This window comes from Oryza glaberrima, chromosome 1, assembly GCF_000147395.1.
Source record: "Oryza glaberrima chromosome 1, OglaRS2, whole genome shotgun sequence".
NCBI lineage: Eukaryota > Viridiplantae > Streptophyta > Magnoliopsida > Poales > Poaceae > Oryza > Oryza glaberrima.
This window is the reverse complement of record NC_068326.1, coordinates 30064835-30083514: the sequence shown is the minus strand read 5'-3', so window position 1 is coordinate 30083514 and position 18680 is coordinate 30064835. Positions and strand designations below refer to the sequence as shown.

Below are 18680 nucleotides of genomic sequence, written 5' to 3'. Positions count from 1 at the left end.
TACACTACTTGGCCCAACTGAATCCGCTGCGCAGACGTCCACTCATTCGTTTCCGGCGTGGCATCAGCATGTCCATGTGGCGACTGCGGGTTGGCCACGACCGGATAGGCCATGCTCGCAAGGATAGCCACTCCCGCGCCTCACCCAATCCCGGTGGCGCCAGGCGATTCGTGGCCACGCCAGATCGATCTCGCGGATAATTTTGACATATATCGCCTTAAAAGGGAAACGCCACCGACGCGAGCCACACACACGCGCGTTACACACCACTCCCCAGCAGCGGCAAAGCAGCCAGCGAGAGATCGAGGCAAGGCAACCGCCATGGCCACCGTCAGCGCCGCCGCGGCGACCTCCGTCGTTGCCCGCGCCGTCCTCGCCGGGCCACTTGGTATGGCAACTTCAGTAATTCCATGCCATGCATGATCCATTTTGCACTGGTCGTCGTCGTACGTCGTTGTGTCTGAGCATGGTGATGAGCGTGTTCTGTATGTGTGCAGGGCTGCCGCAGATGAGGGCAAGGAGGAGCGAGAGGGTGAGGTGCAACTACTCCAAGGAGGCGGCGACACCGGCGGCGGCCGTCAAGGGAGCCGGCGCGTCGCTGCTGGCGATGGCGGCGACGGCGGCGCCCGCGATGGCGCTCGTCGACGAGAGGATGTCGACGGAGGGCACCGGGCTCAGCCTCGGGCTGAGCAACAACCTGCTGGGGTGGATCCTGCTCGGGGTGTTCGGCCTCATCTGGTCGCTCTACACCATCTACACCTCCGACCTCGAGGAGGACGAGGAGTCCGGCGGCCTCTCGCTCTAGAGAGCCTCTATACATGTAAACATGGTGGTTGTGAACGGTGTAATTTGAGGAGAACGTACATGGCTGTGTTGTATCTAAACTGTTCCTATTCTGAGAGATGTTTTAGCATCAGATAAAGTACTTTCTCCATGGGGGATTGTGCACGCATCTGGCAACTTAACAAGATAAATTTGCAGAACTCAGTTTTGGATGGAATCTGGCCCATGTATGAGTCATTTGGACATTCAGTTTGTTGATTGCTCTAGTGTACAATACTATACAGCCGCTATTTGATCAGAAGAATCTATCGGACCAGTACAAAGTTACAAACAGAATGAATCAAGGAATGCTCGTTCTAAATTTGTCAGAAAGAACACAGCTGATGCCTTGTGGTAAATCCAAATATTGTGTATCGAGACCACAGATCCACTCAAGGGTAGTCCCATTGCGAGATTTTTCATTTTCACTATAATTCAACTGTGGTCAGGAGGTACTGATCTATGGGCCTTGTATCAACACTTGTTGTTTTGTAACCTGACGTGCAGACTTGTAATATGGTAAGCCCTGAAATGATGGTATCCAGTTTAAGTGAAAGTTTTCGTTCCTACATTAGGTCAGGTATCTTCCTTCGGTCGGTTGACTACCCTGAGAAGCGATCTCTTTGTCATTGATTTCTTTCTGTTCAGAGACGCTCTCAGTTTCCTTAACAAGATCCTCGGGGTGGGATGAGGCGCTGGCAGTATCAGTCCCTACAGACTCAGCAGTTGCCACAATGTTTGCATTGTACTGACTTCTGCCCGACGTAGGCTCCTCAGTTTGGCTTGCGACTGGATGCGATATCAATATAACAGAACTTGATTGAGCTTGGACACTGGATTTGATCACGTATGATTCATCAAGATTCTCACTACTTCCAGAATTCTGCTGTATTGAGTTATCCTCCTCGGCAGAGTATGATATGCCAAGTTTCTGGGCATGAGTTAATCCTGGACAAACTCCCTAACCCAAAAAAACATTGTGGTTAGAAAAAAAGACTAAGCTACTAAAAATGGATACATCATCTAACTTTTGCCTATGTATTACACGATGATCAATGTGGTAACATTCATAGAAGATCCTCTTAGCAAGCCAAGCATTTCAAATAATGCCCGAAAAATTAGGCCTTCCAAGTATATCAGCTAGCTAGCGCGGTACTCCAACTACTTATAGTTCATGTTGCATTGCAAATCTTATCAATTCTGTGCAGCAACGAAAGGTTTGTTGACAATTTGATGTTAACATCTCCAACCTATATGTTTCATCTGATGCATCACTTGGACAATGCAATCCATATGATTCCATTTTTCTTTCAATAATGCCTATAAATGCAGTGTAAAAAAAAACCGCAAATCAGATATGCAACAGACAATACCTTGATGTACCCTCTTGTCGTAGACAAAATATTGGATAAAGATTGATTGGAAGGTGTTCGACTATCATCGAACGGAACAGAGTTTGCATTTTGATGCTTATTAGAACTATCACCGGTACCATATCCATGGCCTGCAGTACCATTGCAGAATGCTCCAGCATACAAGCAATGCTCATCTAACAAGGCTATCTGAGGAGTAGCAGGCAACAGATGACCTTCTGTACTAAATATGTATCTGCAAAGTTAATTTACAGTAAGCAGGAAGGATGCGTCTGAGTAAACAATTGAACTTATTGAATCTACGGCGTCGTACTTACTTATATGGCCCATTTTCAACAATATTATCAGGGCCTGCAGCTAAATCAAAAAGAAGCCAGAGATATTTGACCTGGAATGCGCTAATAATTAATTAGATTTAACCAACAATAGAGAATAGCTCAACGAAAATATGCAGTAAATTGTTGCATTGCTGGTTATTTAGGCAAAGATCTAAATATATTTGCAAGTTTCAGTTCCCTTGTGTTTGCTGATGCTAAATACCTTCCAAAATAAGTGCGTAAATATTTAATGCTAGTATACTAGTAATTATGCCAAGGAATGCTAGTTAATGTCGCATGTTACAAAGTTACTCCTAAGTTTCTGGCTATATCTGTAAAGCTGGTTCATGAGAGAAATCATGGATGTAACCACATTATATTAGAAAATAAACTCACTGTTTCTGCAAGGAAAAAACTCTCCATGTGGTCATCCTGCTGGTGGGTTTCTACATCTGAAATATGGCAGTAACCACATGGACATTTAGCACCATATTGAAGGCTTGCTAATATATCCCTTCCAACATCAAGGTACCTGCATATTAAAGCTAAAACATTAAATCCAGGACACAAAAGTATTAAAGAGGGCACAAAAGCTTAGTAGAGTCAGTTAAAAAGCATATACATTTATTCATGACAACTTTAAGTTACTGTTTGTGTTTGTAACTAATAATCCGGTCAAACCATTGATACTTTTGTCCATATCAGCATGCCATAAGGAAATAATACGGGTGCGTTTGGATCCTTCGCTTACTTTACCTAGCCAGGCTAGATTTATCTAGCTCCTTTGGGCTATAACCGATATAAGCAAGACCTCTCATTTGGTTAGCTAGCTTTTACTGAGTCAAATGGGTAGTTACACGAGATCTACTACGCGCACTGCGTTCGTCGGGCAGGGAGGGGGGGGGGGGGGGAGCCGATTCGGCTCTCCTCATCAGGCAAGTTTTTTCAGGTAGTTATGGGCTTGATTGCCATCAAAAGCTAGGTTTTTTTTTATCTTCTACCAAACACTAAACCTTGCCGGGCTAGGCTAAATTCAGCATTGCTCGAGATCCAAACGTCCCCTGCATGGCCACATATTGAACCTCGCTCAAATCTCGTTTCTTTTCACCATTGGGGAAATTGCATTTAAAAACCTAAGAGCATTATTAAAAAAGAATAACTTCTATTTTCACCTTGTAGATAAAGACACACCTATAATCTCTAGTAGCCTTGAACAGCCAATATGTGCTTTCAATCAATTCAGGCCGCAGCGGGTAGCTCCTTTGTCCATTCTGTGAAATATACCAAATGGTGGGGTTAATGATAGTATAAATAAGTGGCACGTACTTTGTGCTTCAACATTTTGGTGCCCCAAACTTTATAATCAACTCTTCAACCAAAAGCTCAACGGTTCATCGTTCTGTTTCAAATCTCTTGAAAAAGAATGATTCCATATGAGGCTCACTGCTTATAATGATCCTACCCAAAGTTTTTTTAGTAAAAAGTTAACTACCTGAACAGTGGATGTAGCAAGATTAAACCCTTCTGGGGTGAAGCCATATTTTTTCCATACACTGAAGAAGGCAGCATGAGTTCGAATGGCAGGATCAACATCTCCAGCTAACACCTTAAATCTAAGCAGAATAAGAAATCATCTAGAATGTGTGCATCATTTTTTTTATCTCTGATATACGAGTAATCCAAACCTGAAGTCCTGGCCAGAATGCCTGGAGACTGTTGAATAGTGGCCAAACAGTAGCACCAGAATTCATATTTACCTCCACATACCTGGAATTAAAATTGTAGGTTTTTATTTGAAACTTGACAAGAAAGCAGCTGAAGAACCTCTAGTGTAACATGTACAATTAAACTATGCAATCATCACCCACAGCTAAAAACATGATTGAAAATATGTACTTATGCCTCTTAAGGTTTCATATCGAAGGCATAAATACAGACAGATTTAATCCATTAGTTTATTCACTGAGTACTAGCTAAATATCCTCAAACAATCACAGGTCACCTGTAATTCATTCAACACTGCATTAACAGGATATTTTTACCAGGGATCATGATGGAGATAATGCATGGCAGCCTTGTAAGCCTCCTGAAATATATACAAATATTCTTCATCTCCAAATAATAAATACGCCTGTTGAGTGTTGACACACAAAACTGTTAAAATACATTTAAAACACACAAAAAAAGGGAAATGATGAGATAACCAGGTAGTTGATGACCCAAGTTTTGTGCATGCTATAGGAAAATAGAAGCATAATTTGAAAAGTCAATTGTGGATGCTCATTTTATTATATTAACAGTAAACAACTAACAATAGCTAATAGCTTTCAATACAATCCCTGACTAGCTAGTTATACACATTATGCAATGGAATACAACACTGCTATAGCGCATGCACTATATTGAGAGGGGGTAGGGAGATGAACTCTCTTATTTGGTCGATGATGATACTGGATTGGTGAAACGAAGGTGAGGAGACAGCTAAACAGTTCATTTTTTTCATGACCTTTAAAAGATATGGGTATATAGACAAAAAAAACCTGTTTATTATAGTACATGTATGTAACAGTTCTGAAATATACAAGGTCTGAAATATGCAATGCTATAATACAGTGGATTCCTTACCTTTAGAAGATACTCATAGAATGAGTCAATGCTTGTGCCAATTCCTGCATCCTGCAATTAGGGATAATTCCACTGAAAATACTTCATGATGATAATTGATCAATAATCTCATAAACTAAACATCGCATAAAATTTGAAAGCACATTTTGCTTGTTTATGTACCAACCATATAGTGACAATTATATTAGTAAATTGTAAGCATAGTCACTCAAGAAGCAAAAGGGAGCTTCTTTGGTACATGGCAAAATGACTATGTATCCAGTCAACTGAACCTATCAGTCATATATCAATTAATAAACAAAACTATTAGGTCGCTCTGCCGAGAAGAAAAAAATATCCCTAACAGTATGTTGCATGCCTACACATATGACACGAGGTAGTTCATTCTACAACAAGACGTTTGCATATCAGCAACACAACGCAAGTGATATAACATCTAGTTTCAAAACTATCACTGAGATAATGAAAGTTAATACCTTCTGTGTCCATTCACCAGTAAATACATTTATATGGGCACCAACAAGGTCAAGTTTCGACCTGCGTGCCCATATTCCACGCACAGAGTTTTTTGTAACTCGTTCATAAACTGCATCGTGACAATCAGTGAGTTTAACAAAGAATAACAGACTGGCGATAAGAACTAAATTAGTGTTCAGAGGATAAACAACCAAAACTAATGAAGCATGAGACAATAGAACAATAATAATAAACATGATCTCTATGGGGACTAGGGAAGTTCATGGTCAAAGATATGCATAAATTTGTTCTGAACATCTAACACACAACGAATGGACACAGATGTTGACATCACGACTCAGCACCTTAAAGGACTTGTTAAGTACCAGTAAGGATACTTTCAGACTATTCAACTATAATATTTCAATTCCATAAAAAATATATGAGATTTTAAAACATAAACTACCAAAAAAAGTAGGGGCACCTTTCTAGCACATGGTAGCTATTGTAGTTGTGTAATAATGTAGAATACATGATATAGAGATCTTCAACAATATAATATATTGTCAATACTAACCGCTATCATTAGTCAAACGACTCAGGACACCAAATTCCAGTGTCAAAGTGCCACCACCAGCTGTTGAAGTTATCTGTTATTACTAAAATGCTGTGTCAGTAATTAATCTCAGGAATGTTTATGTCCATCTAATAGCCAGGTACAATTTTCTACTTTCAACGCTTGTACTGATGAACCAAGCATAAACATGGGAAATTAGACATGGTTGATGGGATAGTACTTGGTATTTAAGTTCTAAATGAACAGAAGAAAATTGAGAAGTCTGATAAATGTGTGTGTGTGTGTGTGTGCACGCGTGTGCCTCTCGTATATTATTTATGTGGTTACAAAAGCAGTAGAATATTTCAAGTTAAATCATTCCAAAGTTACTTAAGCAACAGCGTAAACACTTGGAATTTGGAATTATGCTAATCTCCATATCGACCATAATTAACATGAGTCCAAACTCTGGGCCTGTTCCTGATTGCAAGTTCTATAAACAACAAAACGTAGGACAAAATAAGCTTGCCTTGCTTTCATTTTCATCGACTCCATACACTAAATTTACTGATCCAAATGGAATACCTGCAACGAGAACTGCACATGTTAAGCAGAACAGGAAGGAAAGAACATATCATGATGCTAAAAGGATGAAAAAACTCTTCTATTACTCCTTTGCCATTTGAATAACTCATGGGATACTTTCCATCGAAAAGAAATGCTCAAATGTCGGCATATTTTATTAAGCGTGCAACGTGCATGCGCTCTAGTGTACATGCATATGTGCATATACTAGGTAAAACCCCGCGTGTTGCTGCAGGAGTTTAATATGATAGCAATAAGTAGAAATAATGTTTACATCAAATAAGTAGAGATAATGTGTAAGATAGCTAGACGACATAAGCTTACATAAGTTGATATGGTTTATAGTAATTTAAATAGTATATAGAATGATGATAAGGTGATGTGACTTTATGAGAGAAGAAAAGGACGGAGTTAATTTGGACCATAGATTAATCATCTAATGGCTAAAAATAATTGAGGTGATATGACTTAAAGAGAAAAAAAAAGATAAAGATAATTTGGACCATAGATTAATCATCTAAGGGCTAAAAACAATTGATGTGATATGGCTTAATGAGAGAAGAGCGAAATAGCATTAACTAAGTGAGGATGAACTACATATGTATATAGTAGATATTATAAAAAATGGAGAGATATATTTAAATATTATGTGAATTATATGGGATGATTTAACATTCTTGCATTTTAAAGCTCTAAAATTTAATAAATATAGAATTATAGATAATATAGCATGCTTGCATGATGTTTAAGATGTAATAATTGTTAGTTGAGAATGATGTGGCATCTTTGTATGTTGAGCTTTAGGATTTAGTGGGTTGCAACTATATAGTAAGATATGATTAATGGATATCTGTTTTAGCTTGTATGTGAGGGTGTATTTACTGCGATGGAACATGATATTTTTGTCATTATGTTCAGTAGTCCAGTTATAATCCCAAACCATGGAAAAGTTTGTTACACAAACAGCTTTGGCTGAAAAAGAAGGGTTTGGTTCGATGTGTGTTTTGGTGGGCTGGGGGTTGAGAACGGTGGTGATTGGGGGATCAAATTTCTGATATGATACATAACATATTAAGATATTCCATTGTTTCAAAGAAACATGTGTGAGTCCACAAAGTAACTAATAGACAACGTAGTAAACCTGTTGGAGTGTCAAATGCAGGTAGCAATCTTTGAGCTAAGTCAGCCGCTAAATGAAGCAACTGATCATCATAAGATTGAATTCTCATTCCCTGTCAACAAGAAGCTAAAATAAATATCGGAACACTTCATTGAGTAAATCTTGAGAAAGTAACATAGAAGGTTAGGAAGATTGAGACATCTTCTTATTGTGCACTTTCTTATGAATGTAGGTTATAACTGAATACATCAGCATGATCATATTTAAGATATAACTAATCGTATGTGCCATATTAAAGAATTATTCTAACCAGCCGTATTCTGAAAAGAACCTATTATGGTCAATATGTTGAACAGGCAGAAAGGCACCTTTCTACCATGCCACACCTCCATTAACATCACAACAGTCATGGTGTCAATAAGCTTGCACGTTATCAATATGGTCTTTCAGAAGTGGTTTCGTGTTACAGCACAGGTATTCCTTTGCTCCAATCAGATTTTCATGTCCCACTTTAGTATATTTGGTTTGCATACAATTTTTCAAGTTCTACTTAAAAAGTTTGTGTTTAAGATTAACAGAAATTTAGCAAAGATCATCAGGAAAATCAACAAGAGAAGTGGTAAACACTGGCAAAAAAAAGGACCAGACAAACATACAGTTGCATAATCACTGGCAATCAGGTGAGCTGATAGCAGACCCCCAAGAATGCGTATGTTGGTTTCAAAAACAGAGACAGTTTTATTCTGCATATACAGCGAGGAAACATGATTAAGAAACAGAATTATGAATGTAAGTTGTAAGCGAACACGTCAATCTTCGCACAAGTAAAATAAGTAGGCTAAGAAGAAATAGAAAGATCAAATATATAGATGTATCTACAGAACACATATAACATACTTGGTGCTAGAAGATTATGTTCATTTCAAATGCAAAACTGGTATTTCGAAAGGAATGTTAAAAAAACATACAGTGAAAAGTTATTAGACCAAAAAAAAGCAACAGGACTAACATTTATTCCTTAATGCATTGAGATCCCTATCACCAACCATAATAGATTGTGAGTCATACTGTAAGAAGCACCATATAATAAATTAATCTGAGAAAGGCAATATTGAAAGCCTTGCAACATAACCAATCTTCAAGACTGATCTATTGGACTATGGTACAAATAAGAATCTCTCTAAACTGTCAAGCATAATGTTTCTTCATTCTGAATCAATGAATATGGCACGTCAGTTGAAACCACCCAACATGGCATATTATCTGCTTCAATATTCACGTAATACGCTAATCCTAAATTATAAAGTGCTTCAATCTATAGGACAGACTGAAATACAAGCAAAAAAGTAATGTATATTTATCATATGTCAATAATGGTTGAATGGTTAATTAGTTATGGTGTCACCATGGTGTGTATTAATTAATCTATGCAATTAGTGAAAAAAATTGTAAATTGTTTACTTACAATATCAAAGCGGACATTCTTACCAACCCACTCCACGGCAGCATCAAATCTCTCCTTATCCCCTAGTAAAGCCAAGGTATCCAAAGAGTCTATCTGTTTAATGAATAAGCATTCACAAATCATGATAATACATGAAGGCAAAAACTGATAGGAAATGTGCATGAGGAAGCAGTTTCTTAATTGCTTACAAGAGTAAGTGCATAGCCACCAAGTGAATCTTCTCCTTGGCAACTTAAAGGCCGCAATTCATCAAGTGGAAAAGCATGTTGCATGTACCCATCAAATGCATGATAGAACATATCTTTGACCTACATAAAAGACATTTCCATATGAATACTAGATTCTGCACATGTTAATTGTAAACAAGATGGCGTCTTGTTGAAGTGGAAGATATCTCTTAATGAGGTTTGGCATCTCACCATCAATTAGAGGAAAAAAAAACTTTGAACCACAAGCATTACCTCTGTTACAGCAACCTAATATAACTACTATACCAGTCAATTTGGCTCGGTTGTACAAAATCCAAAAATTCAAGTGTGGTAAGTTTTGTGCTAAAAAAATCCTATAATACAGCATATCTCGTTGTGACACACATTCAAAATCAACCTAGCACTGAACTTTAGTCAAAAGCTTTCAGCAAAGTCACCAGTGGGAACTACTAACAGTCGGAATGCCTGGCGTATATAGCTAATCGTTCCTGGAGTAACCGTGTAACGATGAATAATTGAGTATGATCAAAACCGGAAATGTGATAATTAACTAAGCATACTAACTAAACCGGTCGAATCGCCGAGTCCGCCGCCGCCCGATTGCAAAACCAGCCCAAATCGGTTCGTGAAGAGTTATGCACCAGCAAATTAGCACCAACACGCAACATCCGAACTAGACAACGCCTCCGCCGCAGCTCAGGATCACGAAGCTAGCTTACAACAAACTGGAGCTAGGAGCGGGCGGATCTGAGGAGGAGCGCGGGCACTACCTCGTCGCGGAGCCGGCGGGCCTCGGAGGGCGTGACGCCATCGGCGAAAGCGGCGCCGGGGAGCAGGGCAGCGGCGATGAGGGCGGCGGAGAGGCAGGCGAAGGGGAGGAGGAAGCCTTGGCGCCGCCGCCGCCGTCGCAGCGCCGGCTGCATCGCGTCCGGGCCCGAGGTGGGCATCGGGATGGTAATAATGATACAGAGCACGCAGCACGCAACGCTGTACGCCTTCGGTAGAATCGTACTGCGGATATTGGGTAATTTTTGGACTTCCAAGATGCAGACGCGATTCGTGGAGAATGGGCCGACGGCCTAATACCGGAATAAGGTAGGCCCATGACCTTTTTGTACGGACTGGGCTTGAAACATTGTTTTTGTAGGGCGTAGCACTTTGAAAGCAGTAAGTCTATTTTGCCTTCACCATCTCTTGCTCCTACTTCCTCCGTTTCACAATGTAAGTCATTCTAGCATTTTCCATATTCAACATTGTGAAACGGAGGAAGTATTGAATTGCATTGCTCAATCGTGAACCTAGGTATAATGCCTCACCGGCTTCCCCATATTGAATTGCATTGCTCAACCGTGAACCTGGGTATAATGCCTCACTGGCTCTCCCATATTGAATTGCATTGCTCAACCGTGAACCTGGGTATAATGCCTCACCGGCTCCCCCATACTCTAATACCACCAGTCCGCTTCCCAAATCATAGAAGAGTCGATTTGCACCCCTTTTTAAAGATGGCTGCTTCTCAAACTATCAAAGGAGTCGATTTGCACCTGTTTTTAAATATGACTGCTTCCCACACCACTGAAAGGAGTTAATTTGCATCATTTTTTAAGACGGGGAGGCATTATACCCGGTTTTGCGGTAAGAATGTGATTCAACAATGAACAAGATATGAGGGCTGCATATTAGACTTATTTTGCCCACATTAAAATTTACTCCCGTTTCCGGCCCAAATGACCAGGAATAAGCCGGTCTCGGCCTGCTCTGCCTCGCCGTCGTCTCCGCTCGGCGCTCCGGCCGCCGCGGCACCACCGCCGCTGCCACGACCTTGCTCCGCTCACCGCGGCCGCCGTCGTCACCACCGCAGCGGCCTCGCTCTGATCTGCATTGCCATGGAGCAGCTGCGCCTCTGCGACTGTCTCCCTCCCCCGCGCCACGTATCTCTCTCTGCTTCGCTACCGGCACCTCGGGGGCGGCCTCGATCCGCCACCGCCGGGCCGGCCTTGCTCCTGCTGCGCGCTGCCGCCGCCAATCCGGCCTCAATCCGCACAGCCTCCGCTCTCTTCCTAGGGATTATGTGCATAGGTGGCACCACCGCCGTCGTTGCCGGAATTGCAACCGTCGTCATCCCTGGTCTCTATCCGCACCAGCACGACGAGTGAATTAATGACGGCAACAAGCTCCTGCGGCCTAGGCAGCAATGAAATCTTCAATTCATCGGGAATTTTTGCGGCTAGAACGGCTAATTGCCTCGTACGACCACGATCTGGAGTAGGCAAGGTGTGTGGATTTGGGCTGTTGGTTTTATTTTTTTGGTATTCACTTTGTTGTTTTCTTGGCGTTGAGCACCTGAAATTCTTCAATTTGGATCTGAGTTGAAATTCTCTATGAGCACAGGAACTTCAGTAACTCCAATGAAGATTCGAGATGCTTAATGTCGCAATATTGAAAAATACTGTCAAGTGGCTCAGTTGATGATTCAGTTTAATAATGCCTTAATTTCCAAGAAATTATAATTATTGACATTGTGATTTCGTATCTGGCGGCTGCACCAATATTGTGGTTCAGTTTAACTTCTTGCAAGAGACCAGTAGTTCCAGGAGCAGAGCAACTAGTGTTCCAGCTGAAATTGTGTGCAGTATTCTTGCTTGATCTGTGCGCATCTGCCTTATGTTTTATCAGTTCATGATGTTACATATACATGGCTGTTTTTGCCTAATAATTGGATCATTTGATGCATTGATATTTAACTTCATCTTTTGCAATGACGGGGGGAAAGAAATTCCAGCCATTTCCAGTTGTATAGAGAATGTTTTTTTGGTGTGACCTACAAGGTGTTAAAATATTTATAGGTGGTGACAAAACAATACTTACATATACTCTTGCTAATTTATTTTATACCTTCCAGATTTTCTATGAAATATGATCAAATGAATACCTCTGTTATCTTAGGTGGAGTACTTCTTTTACTTATTGCTGAAGAATCAATTTATTGTAAAAGTTTTATATTTTGAGAAAATAACAGGAGCTCTGCTTTTCTTTGTAGATTGAAGAATAACAAAAGGAGTTTTACCAAGCCAGGGAAAATGCAGAAGGAACAATAGGAGAGAAAGAATGTATCTGAAGCAAACTAGCTTAGAAACACCAAATATGACTCAAAGTCCCCAAGAGGGGCTAGGGGTGCTCCTAGGCGAGGGTAAATATCATTGTCTCCTCATCTGTTAATATGCATCCTTGCTATGGTTATAGAACAACTATTGAGGAAACATGAAGTGTCAAAATTATTGCACTATAAAAATTCTATGTATGTAACTTGACAACCCTTTGGAGCACTGGTCTCATGAAAGCTGATACAGAATACAAGGCATTCATTCTTCTAATTGATATTGGATACACTTTGTGTCAAATATAATTGTACAAACTTCCAAGCAGATACTAGTTGTGGAATCTCTGAAAAATTCCCAACAACTGCAAATCACTCTTCAGTAAACCACTCAAACATTGAATATTTATGACAAAATAATCAATGAGATAAATAACTGACAATAACAGGAAAACATATTGAGGCATATCTCAGTTTTTAGCTGTGGCACAACACATGCAACTGGCAAAAATGGAAGATCTTGGCTTCTGCTTTCTTGTGCTTCTAGGGGAACTAACCATGGTACTGTTGTTTGGAACTTCCTGTTCCTTCAATGGAGACTGCATACAAACACTTTCCCCTGTCGTTAAGCTTTGAAGTGGTTTCTTGTTTCTTACAGAATGGTTAGGTACCATGAAGTTCTCTCCTTCCTGTTCCCTGGGGCTCAGCAGTGGACTCTTTTCATATTCTTCGTCAGCATCATCTTTAACTTGCATCATGGAGATGCTAGTCATGGGGATGCACTCAACTACTTTGCTATGCTGTTCATTAGAGAAGCTGAAAGAACTCGTATTTTCCACCATCTTAAGCAAGGGAGTCTCTTCACTGGCATCTCTCCTTGAAGCTGGTATCTGTAGCAGATATCCTTCCTGACTAGCCTTATCAGTATCCGCAATGATTTTCTTTTGGTTGGATTCAGCAGGAAAGTCTACCTTCACCATGACTTTCTCCAGATTGGATTCAGAAGTTAAACCTATTGCTGTAGTGGATGCGCTATCTTTCTCCTGTTTTGAGCCATGAGGAAAGAATGTGTCTGTCTTTGAACTTTTTTCCACTAACTGCATGCAACTAAGAATGCTGCCATTCTCAAATTTCACAACCTCAGGTTCTTCAAGCAGCATCTGTTGAGGCTTGTCGAATTGTGAGACAGCCAGAGTATCGTGTATATCTGTAGTCTCTACTTCATATGTGGAGATGATGGTCTCTTCATTATTATGCGGACTATCAACTTTTAGATCTCTCTTGTGAAAATCTTCTATCAATTGAAGAGGAGATGATGGTCTAAATAATCCTTCTCTTACTTCTGTCTGCACCTTTTCTTCATTCACAGTAGAAAGCTGATAGGACAGAAATGAATCTAAGCCTGTAAATTTTTTTCCGTTGACTTCAACAAGACTGACTATATCATGGGTGCAGTCAGACTTCTTCTCTTCATCAGAATTATCTGCTGGATCCTTCACTGCAGCATCTTTGGCACCTCGTTCTTGCTCTGTGTGTGTTCTTTCAATAGCATTATGCTCCTCTGTTCTAGTTAGAGAATCAGATATCTCTCCTGCTACATCATCCCCCCTCTTATTTAGTTCATGTTTCTCCAGTTCTATGGCATCTGTTGCACTTGTATCTGTTAGAGATGACCGGAACTTTGAAACAACTTCACCTATATCAAGAGCACCACATGTATCTTTGTTCTGGTCTTCCAATCCATGGGTCTTCTTGCCTTCATCTATTACTTCGCAGCTTCCAATCCCAGTTTCTACTGTTGCTCTTTGGCTTATTTCACTAATATCTTCCTTCTCATCTGGTATACGGGCTCTGTCATTCTTAAATGTCTTCAGGTTGGTATCATCTGCGGGTCGAACATACAATGAATTTCCTTTACCTGTAGGCTCATTTTCTATGACAACCTCCTTTATATCAGAATCATCAGCATCAAGATAATCAGTGGTAATTGTTTCTGTTGATGATGTAGATCCTCCTTGCATTGGCATCAATAGATTCTCTATTATTGACACCGCAGTCTGTCCTTGATCTAGTTTTTCAGCTTTATCTTCTCCAATTAGATCATCACGCATCCCTGATTCCTCATCTTCTAGTGGCCCTTCCATATTTTCCTTTAACAATGATTGGGAATTACCTATGTTAATTTCTTCAGATCTCTCAGTTGTCTTGTGTACAAGTTTGATTTTTTCAACTAATGTTGAACTGTCCTTGTTGCTTGTCGTATCTTCAATTGTGATGCTGACAGAGGCAGTTGTTTCTGGCAAATTTGTGACTGTTTCAATTTCCTTGTTGCTCAATGGTTCATCATCTGTGCCATATTTTTTTTATTTTGTTACAATAATGCTATAAAAAAACAGCCAAAAATACAGAGCACAGCTTACATGTCTCTACTAATCTATTTTAGTAAAATAGATTGTAAAATGCGACATTGTTTTGGTAAGGGGTAGCAACTATGTTCCCATATATACCACACTCTTACTGAAAGCAACTACATGCCCTTCTTTCTATCTCATACTACAAACAGTATTTCTGATGTTCTCAAAATAAATCATGCTTATAAACAGCTATGCTAATTGAGTATAGGATGACACAAAAATAATAAAACAAGCTAGCTAAAAAACCGATTCTGACGACTGAACTAACCTTGAGTTGATGGTAAATGGCAACTCTGATCATTATCTTGTGTTAATGAGTGATCCTGAAGTGAACCCCTGTTCTTATCATCTAAATCTTTGTTCTTAATGAATGAATCCCCTTTAATTGAGACCATCTGCTCATTTCCACCATTTGTTATGACAGGGTCCTTTAAGAGCTTTGACTTGTCTAGATCCTTGGTGCCATCCTTTCCCTTGTCTAAAATAAATACAGATTAAGATTAGTGATAAAAGATTCCCAGTGGTGATTCATCATCTCCAAAATATTTTTATGAGTCTTATTAGATTAATACGCTTCTCACCATTTGTGCTGTTTAGGCTAGGTGAGCCATCCAAATGCTCAATGGTTCTGTCGAAACCCTGAGCTGTCTCTTCTGATACTGATCATAGCAAAAGAAGATAATTAGTCCTATATTTCAAGTCATGTCTAGATAGAAGATAAAATTTAACATAGTGCATACCTTGTTGACCGGTGACATTGTTGTTGCCCATCTCATTACCCATCACACTTTCAGCTCAAGCTCTGAAGTACTAAGATGTAAGAGCAATCAAAACAGTCCGTTAGACAGACCAAGCTCATTCTGGAACAGAGGCTATTAAAACATAAGGGAAGCACAAGTGAGCACTACATACCATGATGGTGGCAGACACTTCAAGTTTAGCTAAAGAGAGTGCAATAGGACAGCACAATTCCCCTGTGAGCCTCCTAGTATTTGTACTGCAGGGAGCACATTAGGGAAAACAAGTTTTGTGGGTCACCATTTCCTCTCTATCATAAGAAAAGTTGAGGAAACTAAAGTCAGAGATCTGATTAGATGGCCCAACAATCTTTGAATTATATCTTTCATCAATGACTAAATTTGTTCAGAGTACAGTTTAGTGCATTATAGTAGGAAAGCTGAACCTTTTTTTGTTCAAAAACATAAAGGCTTGTTCATATTGGGTGCATGATTTAGCATGGTGGCTTTATGCTTTTTAACTGACACAGGGATAAAATTTATCTAATCGCTTGCAGTGATCTATTGTATGATCTCACAGTTACGCCAATCTGTTCTTGTGACATTCATAGGAAATGGAAGCACTGGATTTAATCAGCTAGAGACATGAACATGGACCATTATGCGGAAACATGAGTTCACTTGCTTTCTGTAGGTAATGTCGATGAGTTCTCATAATAATTTCACCAAATTGGATAATAGAAATCCTATACCTTCTTTCAAAATGTGATCGTGCAGCCCTCATGTCCTTTCTTTGCTAGAAGATGAAGTTCAATTAAACTTTTTCCCTGAACTTCCATAGGAATCATAGTGGTGTTAATGCTTTTCTGTCATGGCTAGATATGTAGAGTATTTGTTGCACATCGTTTCTCTTATTTGTCTACTTTGTACAGTGCCACATCAGGGGCCTCCTGTTTTCACTCAAAAAAGATGTGATGACCCAGAGCTGCATTTCTTTCAACCAATCAAGCTTTCGGCGCAAGTTCCATGGTTTAAGTATGCCAACAGACCCATCTGATTCGTCCTGAGTCATGCTCCCTGTCTCAGGGTCTTCTTTCTAAAGCACCATCTCAAGGTTTCTTTGGTTCTAAAAGATTGGATCCAGTTGAGTTGGAGGGGGACATGAAGCTTTGGTGCTGTTAAGTTTTTGGTGTAATCATGGCCTACACGTCCTCCTCTTTCTGCTGCCACCCTGACTTCCACAGGGGCCTTCTTGTGCTGCTCCCTTAGCACAGGGTGGAAGTGGTTCTCCACCTAACACTTTTTTCCTTAGAAAATCTGTGTATGATTGCTATGAACAGCTCTAATTCTTGCATGCAGTTGTTGACTGGTTGTAAATTCTGACCTTAGTGCTCTTTGCTGTAACCTTTGCTCATCCAGCTCCAAGTAAAAATAGCTTGGTATGGTATGACTAGGATTTTAAAATTTTCTTATGAATTGATTAGCTGGTGAGGTGGTCATCTCATCTACTGCTTTGAGTTAGTTGCAGCTCTGGGACACCTGTTTTGCAGTCAGTCCCAACAGCAGGGCTATATATGGTCTGCTAATCGACCAATATTTGCGGAATAAATTGGCACCGCCATTATACTATGGTCCTGTTTGTTTTACTGTGCAAATTAACCGCACCATAAAATTGGCAATGCCGATGGATGGGGCATTTAATCTTTTGCCACTTTTAACTTTTAAGATGTGACAATTAAGAATTTGCCACTCGGTGTCTATAATATATGGGCCTAGTGGCGAACTGTAACAACCCTCCCTCCAGAACCACGTAGCCAGCCTATTCAACGGGTGGGCCCACTTACACATACCACCCCTCTTATAGTTTCATCTTCACTTCGTGTAAAAGGGTTAACCCGGAAGTGGCATGGTTGAAGGGAAGAGATTTTATAAGTTGATTCCCTCCTTGCTAAACTAAGCATCATCCTGAGCCAGGATGTCACATACCCCCCCTCCCCCCCTAAAGAAACCGACGTCTCCGTCGGTCTAACTCACCCACATAGCCACACAGGCATATAGCAAATGTCCAAGAACACACCCCCTCTTAGCGCACATCTGTACGTCCAGTGCCGGCGTCGTATGCCATGCCATGTGCCTCACATAGAGCACACATGCGTCATGCGCCATATGCCCTCACACTGACCCATATGCGCAACCACAAGAGTCCTCTGATACCATTTGTAATAGCCCTTCCTCCAGAAGCACGTAGCTAGCCCATCCGACGGGCGGACCCACTTACACATACCACCTCACTCACAGTTTCATCCTCGCTTCATTTAAAAGGGTTAACCCGGAAGTGGCATGATTGGAGGGAAGAGGCTTTATAAGTTGGTTCCCTTCTTGCTAAACTAGCAACGTGATACAAAACATGCGCACACAGCTCTCACGAGCCACACAAGCCTCATCCTAATTGGGCTAAGATATCACACAAATCCTTAATTACCACTTGTAAGAGTGGCAAATAGTTAATTATTCCAAAAGCGTAAGCAACTTTATCAAAATCTTTTGTCATGCAAAACAGAGGACATTAAGGGGGTATTTGGCAGGGTTTGAAATCCATAATTTGCTACTCTAGACTTGCAATTTTGGAGTATCCTCTCCATACCATGGATTTGAATCTATCTAGGAGAGTGTTTGACTAGAGTTTAGCTTAAAAAATAACACGAAGAGAGTGAGAGTAGAGCAGGGTTACGGGTATTTCGAATGTAAAGTTGTTTTTATGTTGAGACCACACTACTGCCACTGGGACCATAGGCTGAAGGCCCATAATTATTTGCATATATCCATAAGATATGGGGGCTGAAGGCTCTCCTAGTTTATTTAGCCCCCATTATTATTTTGTTCTGGATCGGCCCCTTCCTGCTC

The 18680-nt window shown here is 40.4% G+C and overlaps 3 protein-coding genes and 1 long non-coding RNA gene across 4 annotated transcripts; 2 read left to right on the top strand and 2 right to left on the bottom strand.

The window, feature by feature from the left end:
- The first annotated feature begins 226 nt into the window (after positions 1 to 226).
- Positions 227 to 1000, top strand: LOC127773773 (photosystem II reaction center W protein, chloroplastic). The gene is made up of 2 exons (XM_052299951.1): positions 227 to 388; positions 498 to 1000. The coding sequence occupies exons 1-2, from the start codon at positions 322 to 324 to the stop codon at positions 803 to 805; spliced, it is 375 nt and encodes a 124-aa protein (XP_052155911.1). The 5' UTR covers positions 227 to 321; the 3' UTR covers positions 806 to 1000.
- LOC127773783 (alpha-mannosidase I MNS4) lies at positions 849 to 10504 on the bottom strand. Its single transcript, XM_052299963.1, has 17 exons — positions 10299 to 10504; positions 9508 to 9627; positions 9320 to 9412; positions 8511 to 8597; positions 7876 to 7966; positions 6679 to 6734; positions 6171 to 6243; positions 5614 to 5723; positions 5138 to 5188; positions 4555 to 4643; positions 4198 to 4279; positions 4005 to 4118; positions 3704 to 3783; positions 2909 to 3044; positions 2513 to 2583; positions 2196 to 2430; positions 849 to 1783 (listed from the first exon to the last, which is right to left on the bottom strand). The coding sequence occupies exons 1-17, from the start codon at positions 10473 to 10475 to the stop codon at positions 1394 to 1396; spliced, it is 2055 nt and encodes a 684-aa protein (XP_052155923.1). The 5' UTR covers positions 10476 to 10504; the 3' UTR covers positions 849 to 1393.
- A 777-nt stretch (positions 10505 to 11281) lies between these two features.
- On the top strand, positions 11282 to 17501 carry LOC127765109 (uncharacterized). The gene is made up of 4 exons (XR_008016077.1): positions 11282 to 11802; positions 12569 to 12718; positions 16388 to 16470; positions 16709 to 17501. It is a non-coding gene; the product is annotated as an uncharacterized LOC127765109 (long non-coding RNA).
- On the bottom strand, positions 12844 to 16355 carry LOC127765100 (uncharacterized). The gene is made up of 5 exons (XM_052289931.1): positions 15952 to 16355; positions 15780 to 15849; positions 15621 to 15698; positions 15308 to 15517; positions 12844 to 14972 (listed from the first exon to the last, which is right to left on the bottom strand). Exons 2-5 carry the CDS (start codon positions 15820 to 15822, stop codon positions 13096 to 13098), a joined length of 2208 nt encoding a protein of 735 aa, XP_052145891.1. The 5' UTR covers positions 15823 to 15849; positions 15952 to 16355; the 3' UTR covers positions 12844 to 13095.
- Positions 17502 to 18680: the final 1179 nt, after the last annotated feature.

What these genes read in the sequence shown, in the direction of transcription:
- LOC127773773 (XM_052299951.1), top strand. Translation starts at nt 322, where the DNA reads ATGGCCACCGTCAGCGCCGCCGCGGCGACCTCCGTCGTTGCCCGCGCC. An exon ending in CGTCCTCGCCGGGCCACTTG is followed by an intron (nt 389 to 497) that starts GTATGGCAACTT and finishes GTATGTGTGCAG; the next exon opens with GGCTGCCGCAGATGAGGGCA.
- LOC127773783 (XM_052299963.1), bottom strand. Translation starts at nt 10,475, where the DNA reads ATGCCCACCTCGGGCCCGGACGCGATGCAGCCGGCGCTGCGACGGCGG. An exon ending in TCGATGAAAATGAAAGCAAG is followed by an intron (nt 6,244 to 6,678) that starts GCAAGCTTATTT and finishes TAGTAATAACAG; the next exon opens with ATAACTTCAACAGCTGGTGG. An exon ending in TTGCTACATCCACTGTTCAG is followed by an intron (nt 3,784 to 4,004) that starts GTAGTTAACTTT and finishes TATATTTCACAG; the next exon opens with AATGGACAAAGGAGCTACCC.
- LOC127765100 (XM_052289931.1), bottom strand. Translation starts at nt 15,822, where the DNA reads ATGGGTAATGAGATGGGCAACAACAATGTCACCGGTCAACAAG. An exon ending in TAGCCTAAACAGCACAAATG is followed by an intron (nt 15,518 to 15,620) that starts GTGAGAAGCGTA and finishes TATTTATTTTAG; the next exon opens with ACAAGGGAAAGGATGGCACC. An exon ending in CCATTTACCATCAACTCAAG is followed by an intron (nt 14,973 to 15,307) that starts GTTAGTTCAGTC and finishes AATATGGCACAG; the next exon opens with ATGATGAACCATTGAGCAAC.